The sequence below is a fragment of the Myotis davidii genome, unplaced genomic scaffold (assembly GCF_000327345.1).
Source record: "Myotis davidii unplaced genomic scaffold, ASM32734v1 scaffold363, whole genome shotgun sequence".
NCBI classification, from domain to species: Eukaryota; Metazoa; Chordata; class Mammalia; order Chiroptera; family Vespertilionidae; genus Myotis; species Myotis davidii.
In genome coordinates this window covers 1,679,476-1,697,955 of record NW_006294069.1, presented here as the reverse complement: position 1 = coordinate 1,697,955, position 18,480 = coordinate 1,679,476, and the positions used below count along the sequence as shown (strand labels likewise).

The following is an 18,480-nucleotide window of genomic DNA, read 5'->3' as shown; positions in this document are numbered from 1 at the left end:
TTCTATGTGCAACATTACCAGATTTCTTCCTTATAAGTGGGTTTCTAGTTTTGCTCAGTGGATAGTGCAGACTGAAGGGTCCCAGGTTTGGTTCCAAAGTAGGACACAGACACACACCTTGTTGCAGGCTTGATCCCCAGCCCTTGTCGGGGCGCATGCAGGAGGCAACCAATCTATGTGTCTCTCTCACATCATGTTTCTCTCACTCTGTCTCTGCCCCCTCCCATCCACTTTCTAAAAAAAAACCCACAAGAATTCTAGGTAAATGGATAATAGAGTCTTATTTTTATTTTTTTAATTTTAATTTTTATTGATTAAGGTATTACATATGTCTGTTAATAGAGTCTTTATGGTTTGCATTTAATTGCTTGGTCAAGGTCTAGACCAGCTGTGGGCAAACTACGGTCCGCGGGCCGGATCCGGCCCGTTTGAAATGAATAAAACTAAAAAAAAAAAAAAAAAAGACCGTACCCTTTTATGTAATGATGTTTACTTTGAATTTATATTAGTTCACACAAACACTCCATCCACGCTTTTGTTCTGGCCCCCCGGTCCAGTTTAAGAACCCATTGTGGCCCTCGAGTCAAAAAGTTTGCCCACCCCTGGTCTAGACTCATGCCGAGTAGCAAAATATGTCTGAGATTTGAATGATCTGATATATCAGAAAAGATCCCAATTGAAATGAGTATTTTCTGAAGACTTTAAAAACCACTCCACAGCCTGCCCAGTGTGGCTCAGTGATTGAGCATAGACCTATGAACCAGGAGGTCATGGTTCTATCCCAGTCAGGGCACATGCCCAGGTTGCAGGCTCGATCTCCAGTGAGCTCGATCCCCAGTCGGCTCGATCCCCAGCGTGGGGCATGCAGAAGGCAGCAGATCAATGATTCTCATCATTGATGTTCTCTCTCTCTCTCTCTCTCTCTCTTCCTCACTGAAATCAATAAAAATATATTTTAAAAAATAAAAACCACTCCACAAAACAGAGAACTGATGATCTTTTCTACTTCATACTAATCTTTTTCTTGCAGTAGTTCAGAAATCATGAATAGCTTCCCTTCATGTATTTGCTCCTGAGTATTCTCTTCTTGTGGAAGGATTTCAGTGTGCACAAAGGAAGTAACCTCCCTAGATGTTTTCACTTTCTTTTAAGATATTACCTTCCCTTGATTGTGAAGTTGAGGCTATGTCCTGTTCCTCTGGAATTGTCTCTCTGAGTGATTCTAGTTCTTCAGTTGACGCTTTATGCGGTTCTGTTAAGGACATTCTGTGCGATCCTCTGCGTGACCCTTTTGATGTTAGTGACTCTCTGGAAGGTGCTTCTTCTGCAGTTGACCCTCTTTGCAGTCCTGGTTCTGCTACTGACTCTCCGGGTGATTCATGTCTTTCAGCGAGCCATTTATATGGCTCTTCTACTGCTGACATTCTGCGTGATCCTCTGCGTGATCCTCTTCGTGTTATTGGCTCTTTAAGAGGTTCTTCATCAGTTGACCCTCTTTGTGATCCTGGTTCTGCTACTGACTCTCCGGGTGATTCTAGTCTTTCAGTGGGCAATTTATATGGTTCTATTACTGACATTCTGCGTGATCCTTTGCGTGATCCTCTTCGTGACTCTCTAAACCCTTCTTCTGCAGTTGCCCCTCTCTGTACTCCTTGTTCTGCTTCTGACTCTCTGCTGGATCCTTCTATTCCCGACTCTCTGAGTGATTCTTCTAATACAGTTGCCTCTCTCGGTACTCCTTGTTCTGCTGCTGGCTCTCTGCTTGGCTCTTCTTTTGACCCTTTATGTGGTTCTTCTATTACTGACATTCTGCGTGATCCTCTGCGTGATCCTCGTTCTGCAGTTGAATCTTTTTGTGGTTCTTCTATTACTGACATTTTGCGTGACCCTCTGCGTGATCCTGGTCGCACTGCTGCCCCTTTCTGCTGTCCTTGTGCTGTTATTGACTCTGAGTTTAGACCTTCACTTAAAATTTTGTCTGGGTCTTGTCCTGCAATTGCTCCCCCCTGCTGTTCTGGTAGGCTCGGCAATAGTGTTGATTTTTTATGTTTATCATATTTATGTAGCTCTTCTGGTCTTTTGAGCAATTTACTTTGTCTTTTACTAGCATTTTTTTCAGACAGTGATGCATTCATCTCTAAGTACACATTGTCAAAGTCTTCATAAATGTGTTTCTGATTATCCATGTCTCCCCAGAACTCAGGCAACTCTATCTCTTCAAATTCAATGAGTGGCCCTAATGCAAAAGAACAAAGCATTTACCTAAACAATTGATCTTATAATACAGAATCAGAACTAGTAAGTTAATGCAAAAAAGCATTGAGCACAGTGATTATAATATAGGCCTATTACTTTAAATAAATATCAGTTACCTTTCCCTGCAACACAATAAAAACCAAAAAGGTATCCAATTGAACATAAAAGATGCTCACTACTATAAATTAGAAAGTATCCCTTCCTAAAAGTTGTGGTTTGAAAATGAACATGATTCCTCTTTTGCTAGTTGGGGGGTTGCTTAAACTGCCAAGACAAATACAACTTATTCTCTACTTTCAGTCCTCCCACAATGAGGCTAGCATGGAATGAGGAAGGGGACACATGTCCTCAAATGCCTTTTCAATATCTGCAATATCAAAATAAAAGCATGACAATTTTTCACTGTGCTATTTTTTCCAATATTCATTTTCTCTCCTTTCCTTTTTCTCTACCTTTCTTTCTTCCTTCCTTGATTCTTTTCCTCAACAACTTATGTGGACACTTGGCTCAGAATTCTAGGAAAAGATTGAACAGCATTCAGCAGAATCCCACTGTTAAAAAAGAACACCACACCAAAACAACATTGGTGACCTGGACTACAAAGAGTGGGACCATGCCAAAGATTGCCTCTCCCTTCTAAAACATTTAGTATTTAAGCTATAAAATTGTGACTCCCATGGGTTTAAGGGAATAGTCTATGTACATCATCCACAGATTTTTAAGTATCCAAGTAAGAAATTATCATACAGAAATAAGATACTGACATTCTTTGGAAAACCCATCCATTTAATGACTTTCTCTTTAAAAAATAAAAATAAAACTGCTACTCCTATTTGTTTTGGTTGGTAATATAAAAATTTCACTGTATATGTACAGTAAAGTTGTACAAGTAAAAATGCTTGAGAGAAGGGGACATTTTTCTTCAAAATCTTAGAATTCTAAATTGGACATTAAAACTGGAATTACCATTACCAACTAAATTTCTGCAACATTCAGATTGTCACTAAAACATTTCTTCATTTGAATACATTTAAAATTGAGTTCTGGATTGACAACTTTTAGTATTGCACTGTAGTGAAAAATACATCTAGTCGTGATAAAGAGTGAATTTTGTAGGGAAGAACAACTAGATATAGCTATCATGATCTAAGAGAGACATGTGAAGAAATTCCACAGGGATGGAATGGCCTTGTATTATCATACTAGAGGCCCAGTACACAGATTCGTGCACCGGTGGGGTCCCTAGGCCTGGCCTGCGGGAATTGGGCTGAAACAGACTCTCTGACATCCCCCGAGGGGTCCCGGATTACAAGAGGGCAGTTCTTGGGTGACACACCCTGGAATCGGGCTTCCTGCTCTCTGCCGAGAACCGGAGCTGCCAAGTCACCAAAGCTTAGCAGCTCCTGCATTGAGTCTGCCCCCTGGTGGTCATTGTGCATCATAGCTACCCGCCAGTTGGCCAATCATTCAGGCTTTTATATATATAGATTAGTGTACTTCATCATTTCAGTTTGAGCATACTCCCTCTGAGTGGCACTTACATTGTCTTGGGTTTCGGAGTAAACGTCTAAGCATTTTTGGACTTTGGTCATAGAACGTTTCCAGCAAGGCCAATGTCCTCTGCCGATCCAAAAACCCTACCTAAGCAGAAAGTTGGCAATTAGGTGTTATAAGAGATTTGAGATTTTTATGTAGACAGAATATGGCTTATTGAAACATTCATCACTACCATCACCACCATCGTCATATAAATAAAATCTGCAAAGTCAAAGTTGGGAAAGCTATACCTTACCTCTTTAGGCTTACACTCTATTTCCCATTTTGTGACGTGTCAAAATGCCTTTCACTTAACAGATGCTTAACAAATATTTGTTACTGACGTAATTGTTTAATCCAATGTACAATGTTCAATTCTCATCTAATCTGATCTAAGTATGATGCTTAGGACAATTAACTGCTCCCTACTTGTTCTTTTTTCACATTTTTATTTTGGGAAAAAGTTAATTACAGAAAAAATAAGAAAATGATAAAACTAACACTTTGTATTCCCTGCATCCAGAAATGATGATTGTTAACATTTTTTGTATGTACTTTAAAAATCTATAACTGAGCCTTGGCTGGTGTTGCTTAGTGGTTAAAGCATCGGCCTGCAGACCAAAGGGTTGCAGAGTCTATCCCTGGCCCCCAGAGCATATGCGGGAGGCAAACCAATCAATGTGTTTCTCTCACATCAATGTTTCTCTCCCTCATTCCCTTTTACTCTCTCTAAAAAACAATGGAAAAAATGTCCTTGGGGGAGGATAAACCAACCAAACAAACAAAAAAATATATATAATTGATATCATAGTACATGTATCCTTTTTTACATTAAAAAAATTTTTTTTTTTATAAAGAGTTAATTTGAGCCAAACTGATGACATGCTAGGAAACAAGATCTCAAATGCTCCCCCGCTTAAAAAAAACCTTTTTATAAGCATTTCAATTATCCTTAAAATTGCTCTTATTTACACAACATTGAGATCTGATTCATGTATATAAAGAAATATTGTTTTATTTCTTTTAACTGTATGGTATTCTGTAATATGAAAACCGCAATTTAAAAAAAATCCTTCTTTTGATGGGCATTTAGATTATTTCCAGTATTTTGATACCAAAAATAATGTGTATAATGGATGTCCTTATACACATCTCCTGTGTAAACATTTCCCTAGGGTAAATAAATAGAAAGACAATTAATGAATTGTATACTATGTGCATTATCTTTTCTTTTTACTTTTTATTTATTGATTTTAGAGAGAGAAAGGAAGTGGGAGAAGGGGGGAGAGAAAGAAACATTAATTTGTTGTTCCACTTATTTATGCCTTCATTGGCTGATTCTTATATGTGCCCTGACCAGGGATCAAACCCACACCCTTGGCATATCAGGACAATGCTCTAACTGGCCAGGGTGTCTTCTTGGAGGTACGCACAGAACTTTTACTGCCACCTTTGCACACCCACTCCCCTTCACACACAGGTATTTGGGAATACTCATCACCTTTCCTCTAGCCACAGGAGTGGGACTAACCTCCGGCCCACCTACCTAGACTCTTCTGCAGCACTTACCCTCCCTCTTTAGTATTATGTTAGATTCAGGACTTCTCCACGAAGCTTGCAGTCTCTGAGCTAAACCCGGGTAAAGAAGCATAAACCCTGCTGCTCTTAAATTTCTCCTCAACCTACTTAGGATTTCTGAGTGTCTATAATATTACCTTCAGTCCTGACTGGGGCTCGAGGGCGGGGGATCAGATACTAACTCTGACTTAGGGATCCAGAAAACCTCAAACCCCTAGTCACATCCCCTCTACTACCTCCTCCTTCCATCCGCTGGTCACAATTTCCCAGTGATAGAAAAAGTGCTTTGATGTCATATTTTGCATTCTTCCTTACTCTGACTCTTTCTTTTTTTCTTTCAGGAGCCCAGGATTTTCAAGTGAAAGTACAGGCTTTTGAACTCTTGTCTCAGCTATTGGTTAAAAATATTCAGAAACTGCTTTATTCTAAACTGTATCTATCTTACCTACAAGATCAGCACATAACTTCTCTTTGAATACTGGGAAGAAATGCAAGAGTTCATGTCTCTAAGTATGATCCTGCTATGTTTGTTATAGCACATGAATTGGTATTAAATTAGCCAACTATGAATAGTTGGTATCCAGGCATTTATTGGAGAGTAAAATCTTGACCTCCATGTCACCAATACTTATTATAAGTTCCGTTAAAAGAAGTAATATTCAACAGGACACATAGACATTTCAGATTTTATAAAATATACTAGAGGCTCAATGCATGAAATTCATGCAAGAGTAGGCCTTCCTTCCCCCTGCTACCAGCACCGGCTTCCCTCTGGCACACAGGACCTGGGCTTCCCTTGCAGCCCTGGCTTCATCCAGAAGGTTGTCTGGAAGGACATCTGGTCTAATTAGTATATTATACTTTTATTATTATAGATTAGTGGCCTGGTGCACAGATTCATGCACTCAGGGGGGTGGGGGGGCATCCCTTGACCTGCCTTGCACCCTCTCATAATCTGGGACCCCTTAGGGGATGTTGGACTGCTGATTTCGGCCCGATCCTTGCAGACCAGGCTGAGGAACCCCACTGGTACACAACTCCATGCATCGGGCCTCTAGTATGCATATAAGATCTTTGATTGATCTCTTCCCACCCTCCCACCTCCCCACTTCCCTCTGAGATTTATCAGTCTGTTCCATGTTTCCATGCCTGTGTGTTGAGCGTCTGCCCCCTGGTGGTCAGTGTGCATCATAGCTACCGGTTGAACAGTTGCTTAGGCTTTTATATATATAGATTTCTGCCCAACCCAGTATGGCTCAGTTGTTGAAGTCAACCCCAGAACCAAGAGGTCACCGGTTCGATTCCCGGTCAGGGTGTATGCCCAGTTGCAAGCTCAATCCCCAGTGTGGGGTGTGCAGGAGGCAGCCAATCAATGATTCTCTCTCATCATTGATGATGTTTCTATCTCTCTCTCCCTCTCCCTTCCTCTCTGAAATCAATAAAAATATATTTTAATATATATATATTCCTGACCTAAGCCAAATTAGCAGGGATCTGAGAACCTAGACTGCAATATATTGGCTCCTTCAAGACTTGCTTTTTCTGAATTGCAGTCAGGTGTGGTATCATTTACCTACATTTAAGAAATTTCCCCAAGAAAATCATTGTTTCATTTATTATATGTCTGGCATAATGGACCTTCACTTCAACACATAAAATCCCTTTGTGAGTACTTGTGGGAGGAACTGCTGACTTTGAACCCCAATTTTCTGTACTTCTTCTTAATATCAGTTTGCATTTATCTTAAACACGCCAATAGAATGTTTGCTCATGTTTCCCTTTTCACATTCACGGCTAGGAAGCTTAGATTCAAACTTGTAGGCAACCTAGAACAAATATTTATGCCAGTAAAATAGGCATTTGGGGCTTTATTCCTAGCTTCAGTTACTATCATCTCTCTTATTTCTTACTTCTTTCATCCTACTTTTAATATGTGTTCCTTGTTGCAATCTTTTCTGGAACATGGGGGTACAAAGTTCATAAACAAATATATATCAGTAAAATTTGTATCTATTCTGCAAATCCATTTGGTATCCTAGCACACCAGTATCCTCCCAAGTACCACTCTTAGAAATACTTTTTGATACAAACTTTTGTTTTAAAGAAGTAATATAATAAGATGTAGTAGACTCCCTATTCCCAGCAGCTTTTTTTTGATAAGAAGCCACCAGAAAAGAGAGCAAGCAAAAACAATCTGAAGCAACCATTCTTAAGAATGGGAAAGAGATTTAGAGATAAGTTATATGCTGGTACAAGTCTGTGGTGAGAAGTATACATAAATTGAAAATAGCATCTAGCAAATTTGAGAAAGTAACAGATGCTAAATCAGAGTTGAACCTGACAATAAAAATATGAGTTGTATTTTGTATGTCCTTTCCCCCCCTTAGTAATCCATTTTCATTGAGTACCATTCCACAGCAGATGGGAAATTAAAAATATCACCATTAACGACAAACTAAAAACTGGTCCTTTACAACAAATAGTTTAAGAAACATGGCTTTAAGGGTCTTACCCTACCTTCCCACAGTCACAGTGCAGGAAGAGTTCAACAAACATTTGCCTCCGCATATCCGTTCTTACGACCTCCCGGAATTCATCTGCACTGTGGCAAAGGTGCTTAAGGAGTTCTTCAAATATTTCACTTTTCAAGTCTGCAATGTGCGAAGAGACGTACTGCAGAGAGAAAGAGGAAAAGTGATCGATTTAAAACTGTGCTCTTTCCTTGGGTTTTTCTTAGGATTCAGTTGAAGTGCATGAAATTAATGGCTGCCATTTCCCCCATCTCATTTGCTTGTCATTTAGATAAAGCATTTCATGTTAATGCTAGTCTACAGGCTGTGCAGCAGAGTGAGCTGACCAATACAGTCCCCAACACCACACACCCGTGGGACTAGATATTTTGGAAGCAATTTCCCTTTAGCTCACATCAGCACTATATAGGACACAATATTTACCTTACTGTTTGAAATAGCAGCAGTCATAGAATGTTGCCTGTAAATTACTAGCTCTAAAATTTGAATGCAGCTTTTCTTTTGTGTATGGCATATAAAAGTGTCTGTTTTCCAAGACTGACTACATTTAATTATTAGAGTGTAAGGGATGGGGATTGTAGGTGGGGTGTTTGTTTTGTTTTGTTTTGTTTTGATATTGCAATAAGGTATTCTTTGTCTATGATTTTCTTGGTTTTTTTTGAAAGTGTAGAGTCTGAAACATCTATGATACTGGGCCATTTAAAAAAATATATATAAATTTCCAGTCCAGGGACAAATGCCCCTTTCTTATCATGTTCAATTTAAGCACTAAATTCTTAGCAAGATGGAAAATGATGCAGATATAAAAGTTGAAGGATCAATAAATAAAATATGAAGGATCGATATTTGGTGTTCGGGTAACCAGTCCATGGTTGACTTGTTTTGAGATTATATAGACCCAGCTTAAATGTAGTGGGCACATTGTTTTATCTTGAGGAATCCACATTTCTACCACCACTATTCCAAACTCATATGATCTTGAGCCATTTTCCTTTGTTCATAATAGTTATTTATTTTATTATTAAATTTCTGGGTTGTCATTGGTTAATAGGATCATGTAGGTTTCAGGTGTGGATTTCTATGTTAAAAAATCTGTATATTACACCACGTGCCCACCACCCAAAGTCAAATCATCTTGCATCACCATCTATTAGGCCCCTTTCACCCCACCGCCACCCTCTTCCCTCTGGCAACCACCACCCCGCTGTGTGTGTCCACATATGAATGAAATCATACGGTTCTTAGCTTTTTCTGCCTGACTTATTTCACTTAACAAACACTCTCAAGGTCCATCCATGTGGTTGCAAATGGCACTATTTTGTCTTTTCTTATGGCTGAGTAATATTCCATTGTGTATATGTACCACATCTGCTTTATTTAATCTTCTATTGAAGGACATCTTGGTTGTCTCCATGTCTTGGCCACAATGAATAATGTTGCAATGAACATAGGGGTGCATAGATCTTTTTGAGTACATGCTTTCGAGTTCTTTGGGTATATACCCAGGAGAGGGATTGCTGGGTCAAATGGTAGCTCTAATTTTTGAGGAATTGCCAGACTACTTTTCCACGGTGGCTGTACCAGTCTACATTCCCACTAGCAGTTCCCTTTTCTCTACAGCCTTTCAACACTTGTTATTACTTGTCTTGTTGATAATAACTATTCCAACAGGTATGAGGTGGTATCTCGCTGTAGTTTTGAATTGTATTTCCCAAATTGCTAGTGAGGTTGAACATCTTTTCATATATCTGCTGGCTGTTTGTGTGTCTTCTTGGGAGAGATGCCCAGGTCCTCTGCCCCGGGCCATTTTTCTTAATGCCTGTTGAATAGATTCCTGGAAGTGGGATTGCTAACTTAGAAGGTAAATGCATCTGTATTTTTGGTAGGTTTTCATGTTGGTCAGGCTTGTAACTACCCTTTTGTGCTCCCACCACGAACATATGAGTGACTATTTCTCCTCAGCCTCACCATTGGTGTGTATTGCCTTCCAGATCTTTGCTAATTTGATGGGTCAAGAACATTACACTCTTGATCTACACCTGAGTGTAATATCTCGTGATAGAGAGAAATGGATTAAGCACTGGAAGAGTTTCTGACTGGACTCCTCTTGAAGTTTTAGCCCAATTCACAGTCAGTGATTCCCTCCTCTGACCCAAGCACAACAGTAATCAAATTTGTACTGGTAGCCAAGTTTGTACCAAATTATCCTACTTCCTTAGCCATACATGATTGGACCAGGGGAGGATACTTCAGCGAAACAAAGCCATTCAGTTTCTGGAATTTGGAGTGGGGAATGGCCAGTTGGTCTCTGAGAGAGGTTGGATCTATAAATTAAACTTAAGAATTTGTAGATGGCCAGATTACTCCATGTGAACTAAAAACACCGAGGAAGTCTGTACACAGAGATGGGTAAATCAGAAAGCAGAGAGAAAAGTTTTCCAAGTCCCTGTTCTAGTCTCTTCATGAAGCCAGATCATATTCCTGCCCTCAGATTCTGCACATTTCATTTCCAGCTAAATTAGCTCAGGTTGGTTTCTGTTTCATGCAATTAAAGAATAGTAAGTAATACAGTTTGTTTAAATGAAACATTATGCTGATATATTTCCCTGACAATTTTTGAAATGAAGGGAATAGCTGATATTTTACTTCCTCAGTAATATTATCAGGCAAATTTAGAATGCATTATGTAAGAGGTACATAGGCTTTAATCTATGCTAATGAATCATAAACCATTATTCAACTGGCTTCGAGATTAAAAGAGGAAAATTTGAAGCAGAGCAAAATAGCTCTTCTAAATATTTAGTTTACTTAGCTGACCAAACCACCTAATTGTCATTATTGTTGATGGATCAGTGAGCACAGTTCAGGTCATCTGCTACCTTGGGAAGTAAGAATAGTAGTTAAGAACTCACATTTGGAGCCTATTTGGGTTCAAATCCCAGTTCCCATATTTACTGGCTGAGTAACCTTGGGTGAATCATTGAACTTCCCAGTTTCTTCATTTGTGAAATGGGTATTATAGTAGCTCTCTTACTGAGTCACAAAGAGGATGCTGGGTTTGCAGAGCTTAGGTATTTCATGTAATAGTTTTCTGTAGCCATTGCTCATATTTCCTTTTGAGCTAGGTTAAAAAAAATCGACCAAGAAAGTTTTCTTTATAGGATAAAAGTCTTTTTAGCTGACTTACATATTTAGAAGGAAAAACCCAATGAGATCAATGGCTCTTAAAGTGGGATCCCTTGACCACATCACCTGAGCGCTTGTTAGAAATGTGAATTTGGGGGCCCTACTCCGGCTTACTGAGTCAGAAACTACTGCAAACTATCAGCGGGGCAATTGCATGGCATAGTTTCTCCACTGGGTGGCACCTGTGCACAACATATTGCCTTTAAGCCTGCCATTTATTTCATTTTCTTCGTTTCACTGAACGAGTTCTGACAAAATAACCTTAAATCTTTTTAAAAGCAACTGTCCCTTAAAAAAAACCAATTGTCCCAAATATTACTTCTAGGTCATATCATATAAGATGGCTCAATAATTTATTGATTAGATAATCAAATATGTTCAATAAATATTTATATAGAAGAAATACTTTCTTGGTTTCTAGTTGAAGTAACAGCTCTTCTCTATAATTAAAGTACCTGAACATGTGCTGTTTTCATTTCAGGAAGAGAAGTTGGGCAATATCAGTAAAATTAATAGTAATAGCCCAACTCACCCATTCAAACAAAATTATATAGATAGATGAATAGATATCCACAAAGGAATTATGTAGAATGCTAATGAGTTTGTATCAAGTATTATTAGGTCCAGTCTAATTAGCATATTATGCTTTTATTATTATAGATAGAGCTGTTATCAAAAACAGTTTTAATATTGCCACAATTATTGTCAATTTTTTGTTCATTTACTTTATATTTCTAATGTATCCTATATAATAAAGAGCTAACATGCAAATGGTTGTCACACTCTCACGCCCTTGCACCCTCACGCCTCGTCCGGGGGACCTGAGGCTGTGCCCCCCGCCCTGGCGCTGGGACTGGGGGACCTGAGGTCACGCCCCCTGCCCTGCAGGGCTTGACAGGGTGGGGCTGGCTGGGTCTGGGTCTCACACAATTTCAAGGTGCATGCGGGTGGGCGGGGACTTGACTCTGGGTCCTGCGGCGTGCCCAGATTCTGACAGGAGGGAGATTTTCATTTACATTTTACTAATCTTCTTTCATTTCTGACACTTCTATTATAGAGAAAGGGCAAATAGCAATATTAAAATATTTCCTCTAATTCCCTTTTTTTTAAAAAAAAAACATGGAACACTTCAAGAATTTGTGTGTCATCCTTGCGCAGGGGCTATGCTAATCTCTGTATCATTCCAGTTTTAGTATATGTGCTGCCGAAATGAGCACTAATTAATTCCCTTTTAATGTGCATGAATTTCGTGCACAAGGCCACTAGTTTTTATATATTCTGCTAGAAGCCCGGTGCATAAAAATTCATGCACTTGTGGGGTCCCTCAGCCTGGCTTGTACCCTCTTGTAGTCTGGGAGCCCTCAGGGGATGTCCAACCGATGGCTCCCTGCAGGGAGTGGGCCTAAGCTGCAGTCTGGCCTCCCTCTGTGGGTCATCAGGGGACGGCTGCCAGCCCCGTCCTCCCCATTGCCCTTCTGCCACCACTGGTCACTGCCGCCCCTCCCCCATCACCGTCCCCTCCCTCTACCTGCTGGCACGTGCCTTGGCTGGCCTGGCGCCACCTGCTTGCCAGTCCCGCCCCCTGCCGACTGGTAGTTCCCCCATTCGGTTGATTTGCATATTATACTTTTATTAAATAGGATTATAATTTTCTATAAACTCATAAAGCTTTAAAGTGTCCTATCACCTTTATATTAATTTTACAATTTACAAATAGAAAGCTTTAACACTTACAAATATAAAAAAGTCTTGGTTCTACTAGATTATTTTTAATCTTGAAATCTGCTCAGTTTTGTTTATTTATTGCTTACTTTCATTATCAGATATTCTTTAAAAATTCTCTTAATTTCATCTTTTTTTTAAAGTTTTATTTTATTGTTTAAAGTATTATATATAGTATTACATATGTCTCCTTTTCCCCCCATTGACCTCCCCACAGCCACCCCCAACCCCTGACACATGCCCTCACCCCCTTAGTGTCCATGTCCATTGATTATGTTTATATGATCTCTTTTCCCCATCCCCCACTCCTCCCCTGCCTTCCCACTGAAGTTTGACAGTCTGTTCAATGTTTCTTTGTCTCTGTATCTATTTTTGTTCATCAGTTATAATATTCATTACATTCCACAAATGAATGAAGTCATGTGATATGCTGACTGGCTTATTTTGCTTAGTATAATGCTCTCCAGGTCCATCCATGCTGTTGCGAATGGTAAGAGTTCTTTCTTTTTTACAGCAGCGTAGTATTCCATCTTTTTGTCATTTTATATTAGTTGCTTTACTTATAAAGTACAAATAGCATTTTTTTCAATTATCAAAAAAATCACCAATTATAAGATAGACTATTGATTTAAGAACAGATTTGGGAGGTTGGAGAAGAGAGGAAAATATTATTTTATTAAATATCTACATTGATTATAAGATACACCTTTTAAAAAACTTTATTGGGGTATAGTTGACATATTAAAAGCTATACATATTCAATTCAAGTGTGTATATGTAAATATGTACAGCTTTTTACATGTCAATCATACCTCAAAATAAAGTGTTTTCCCCCTTATGGAAAATAAATATAAACCAAAATCATCATCACCAAGGCCATAGACATCCCCATCACCTGTTAGATGAATTTTGATTTTAGAAGTGCAAAAAGAAAAGTTATCTTAGAATTAAGTAAATATGAAATATGAAGAGGTCTCCAATAACATGGAAGAATCAGAGAAGTTACATTTTAACAGACATTGCTAAAGAAGACTTCCCTCTCTGCCAGTTGGGAAGACCAGGTGTTCATTTTTACCGCATTGCTCTGATAATAAGTAGTTCTCCTAATTTTAAAAAATGTGCCTGGCCCATAGGTAAGTTTTAGATCTCATTGTTATTTGTATAACCAGATTTCACTGAATACAAGAAGATGGTTTTTCTTTACCTTACCCAAAGGTGTCAATGGAATTTTTCACACTTTCACATCATGAATACCACTGGTTGAAAGAAATTGTAAGATGCCTTTGGTTATAAGACATAACCATAATTTCAGAGGCATTAAAATATTCAAAATGTGCATCTTAGAATCAATAAAACAAGTTATTATGTTTCCATTTAATTTAATTCTAAGTTTCACCAAAGCTGGCAAAATAATTTGAGTCAAATAATGAATACTATAATTTCTTACTTCTATAAATTCGATTTTGTTCAATCTTTGGTCCATTGAGTCAGCAATATCCAACTGTTTGAAAAGTGTTTCTATTATGGAATAAAGGTTATTTGCTAGTTAGTGTAGTTACAATACATTCATATGAATAAAAATTCATATCATAGTGCTTTAAAAGAAAAACATAAAAGTATTTCTTAATTAATGTTCATCAATATTTGCAATAAAGTAAAAGATATATAGTTGGGTAACATTCCAATTACTATAAAATTATTATTTTATTTAACCAAACAACCCCAAAACTGAACAGAATGTGCCTACCTTTTTAATGACCAGGTTGAAATAAAGCAGAAACAAATATGCACACTGATAGTATAAAAGACTACACATACACATATCTTTTGTTTTCTGTATATAAATATGATCATATTGATCTGCAACTTGCTTTTTTCACTTAACCACTTACCTTGCAAATCTTTTCAAATAGAATCTGGAACTCAGGGGGAAGGTTTGGGATGGAAACATGGATGAGAGTCATTAACAGAAGTCATGGGTTTGAATAAGAAAAGTGTGTATAATGTGTAAAGTGATACTAAAGTCAAAAAAGAAACTCTGGAAAACAACATTTAAAGCAAAGAAAAGAAGAACCAGAAACATCTGCTAAAGGGTGATCACAGATAGATGTAAAAATCAAGAGAGAATAATATCACAAAAGCAAAGAAAAAATTTTTCATGAATAACAGAGTGCTAAATAATGGTGAATGTAGCAGTTAGTTTGAATAAAGATTTTTTAAACTTCCATTTAATGTGACAGTTATGTGATCTTTATTGACCTTACCAAGACACAAAAGAGAAAATTGTGTGAAAGCTTAAGGTGAAAAAATTAATACCCTGGCTTCCTCTCCTACTTCTAACAGTAGTTCCTCCTGCTAATCATGGGCTGCTGCATAAAAATATTCTTTAGTCACTATTGATTGTTTAACTGCTTATTATAAGACTAGAGGCCCAGTGCATGAAATTCATACATGAGTAGGGTTCCTAGCAGCTGCCAGCTGCCAGCCGGGGCCTTCCTTCCTCAGCTGCCAGCTGCCTGACAAGGCCTTCTTTCATTCCGCACCACTCCCTGGTGGTCAGCACATGTCCTAGCAAGCGATCAAACTCCCGGTTGGTCAAACTCCCAAGGGGACACTTTGCATATTAGGCATATATATATATATATATATATATCAGTTATTATCATAAAAGGACTGTATATGCTTTAGTAAAGCTTATGCATTAAATGCTGCTATCTCCATCCCAGATCTTCCCACAAGCTCTGGAATATTACACAAGCCAGACAGGTTTCTACTAGTAACAGTTGTTATTAAGTATATGTGTCAGTCCCCTGGCTGGACTTTGAGCAATTTAAGGGCAGTGGGAACATATCTTAGTCCTCTTGGTATTCTCTACCCCACCATAGTATCTGGAACTAAGTGAGGAATCAGTAAATATTGAATGAATAAATGGCACAGAAAATTAATACTGTGTAGTGTAGGAGGTGAGAGAAGAAACCATCAATGCCAACTAGAGCGTTCTAAATTTCTCTAATTTTATCACAATCTCAAATACAGCTCTCTTAACTCGTTCCTTTTGTGCCCCTTCAAAAACCAACTAAATAAAACAAGTCATTTAAATTTTTTTTGAAAGGGGACTTGTGGTTGTGCTGACTGAATAATTATAGTTTTTGGATAGGATGAAAAGGTAGGAAGAGAAAAGGCTGTCAACAACGTCCAAATTATGTTTGGGGAACAGTGATTGGGAGGTTGTAAAGCATATTTTGTTTTTAAAAGTATGAACAGATGTCAGACAATCTATTGTTATCAATGTAATAAAGTGGTCAAAAATCAATCAATTGGCTAAAAATTATGTAAACTTCAGGACACAAACTCATATAAAGATACCTCTCTGAAAGCAAAAGCATCAAAATCCATAGGTGTAGCCCTAGCTGGTTTGGCTCAGTGGATAGAGTGTCGGCCTGCAGACTGAAGGGTCCTGGGTTCAAGGGCACATGTCTGGGTTGTGGGCTTGACCCCCAGTAGGGGGCGTGCAGGAGACAGCCAATCATTTATTCTCTCTTATCATTGATGTTTCTCTCTCCCTCTCCCTTCCTCTCTGAAATCAATAAAAAAAGATTTTTAAAAATTCCATAGGTATAATAGTCTCCTTCCTCCCCAGTGAGCATGGAGGAAATGTGTAGGTGAGTTTTTGTTGATACAATGATGAGGAGTAGGAATAGGGGCAGAACTCCTTCAATTCCTGCAAAGAAAAGACTCTCTCCCTCCTGCTAGAAATGCAAGTAGGTGAAAATTCTGCTTAGAATTATTTATAGTCTAGAACCTAACTCCATTTTACTGCATATAAACACAGAACAGATATTTGCTGTTGAATTTTTAAAGAATGTAACTACTGTGAAAATTTGAGAGAGGATTGCTAGTATACTGTGCTTCATTCTGGAATTTTGCCAAGAGCTATTCACTATTCAGAAAATTATGTAATGGGAGGTAATATCATACATTGTATCTGAATTCCAATATAACACACCTGTCAGTCTGCATTTTATAGCTCTCCCATTCTACTACCCATAGAATGTATACAAGTACATTCATTTAGCCCCTATTTCAAAATTTCAAATACAAAGAAATGGTTGATTGGATATAATTTTTACTTTTTGAGAGAGAATCATTGGCTGCCTTCTGCACGCCCAGTTGAGCCCACAACCCGGGCATGTGCCTGACCGGGAACCAACCTGTAACCTCCTGGTTCATAGGTCGACGCTTGCCACTGAGCAATGCTGGCCGGGCTACTTTTCTTACATGTAAACATTAATTATAAGGAGGTACAAATGTTACTACTCTGTTATATCTTATAATGAAGTTATAACCTAGCATTTATGTATTGAAATACAGTGCATATAATTTTTATATCTTTTATTTCTTTGTATCACATTTATGACATATCTTTTTAAAAAATTCTGTGTATGTAAGTAATGTTTTCTAGGAATTTGACAGGATAATTAAAGGGGTGTTACAGAATATTTGTAATAAAATGGGGCACTGGACTAAAAGAATTGAAAATCACTGATTGCTTCTCTGCTTTTCTCCATTCTCCATCAGGAAAGAGAAAAAAAGCCCTAGCCAATTTGGCTCAGTGGATAGAGCACCAGCCTGCAACTGAAGGGTCGCAGGTTTGATTCCAGTCAAGGGCACATACCTCGGTTGCAGGCTCCTTCCTGGCCTGGGCCCTGTTTGGGGCTTGTGCAGGAGGCAACCAATCGATGTGTTTCTCTCACATCGATATTTCTCTCTATCTTTCCCTCTCTCTTACACTCTCTCTAAAAATCAATGGAAAAATATCCTCAGGTGATATTTAAAAAAAAAAAATTTAAAGAGCAGAAAAAAGCTCAAATACTTCGGTAAGAGCTTTGAATAATATCCATCTCAATATTGACTCTTCATCTTAATTCAGCATCCCTTCCCTTCCCCCCAAAAAGAGGAAAAAACATAAATACTGTAGTAATTGGCATGCTTACCAAGCTTGAAATCTGGATTTTGAAAAAAATCATGAAGAGCATTCTGAATCTATAAATCAAAATGATCATGTATTACTTCTCAATTACCATATACTTAGTATTTTAGACTAAAGCCATCTGTAATTTTTCAGTTTACACCCAGGGACAGGAATAGTAATAATTAACACTTAGTTTATAGATATGTAAAATGAGTTCACATATATGTACTCAATGATTCCCATCCTTTTTGTGTAAAAACTAGGATGCTGAGGACGATCCCATTTTGCCCCTTCCAGGGCCATTTCTATCAACCCTTAGATATGGGGGATGATGGCGCTAAGGCACCTTTGGCAAACAATTTGGCAAAGAATCCTCTAAAATTTCTCATTCTTCAATTACACACAAAAAATTTCAGACTTCTTGGTCCATTTATTAAAAGTAGACTTTATTCTTTTTTCTCTTTTATTTATTTTTATTTCTTTAAATTAAATCTTTATTGTTCAGATTATTACAGTTGTTCCTCTTTTTTCCCACCATAGTTTCCCTCCACCCAGTTCCCCTCTCACCCTCCGCCCTCACCGCCCCCCACTGTCCTCATCCATAGGTGAACGATTTTTGTCCAGTCTCTTCCCCGACCTCCTACACCCCTTCCCCCCCAAGAATTGTCAGTCCACTCCCTTTCTATGCACCTGCTTCTA

The 18,480-nt window shown here is 38.3% G+C and overlaps 1 protein-coding gene across 1 annotated transcript in view; it reads right to left on the bottom strand.

Moving 5' to 3' along the window:
- Positions 1-18,480, bottom strand: part of EFCAB5 (EF-hand calcium binding domain 5) — a 67,864-nt gene that overhangs the window by 34,115 nt on the left and 15,269 nt on the right. Inside the window, 6 exon segments of the mRNA XM_006768120.1 lie at positions 1,014-1,138; positions 1,140-2,236; positions 3,798-3,897; positions 7,888-8,043; positions 14,257-14,327; positions 17,783-17,852. Coding sequence (XP_006768183.1) covers positions 1,014-1,138; positions 1,140-2,236; positions 3,798-3,897; positions 7,888-8,043; positions 14,257-14,327; positions 17,783-17,852 — 1,619 coding nt within the window.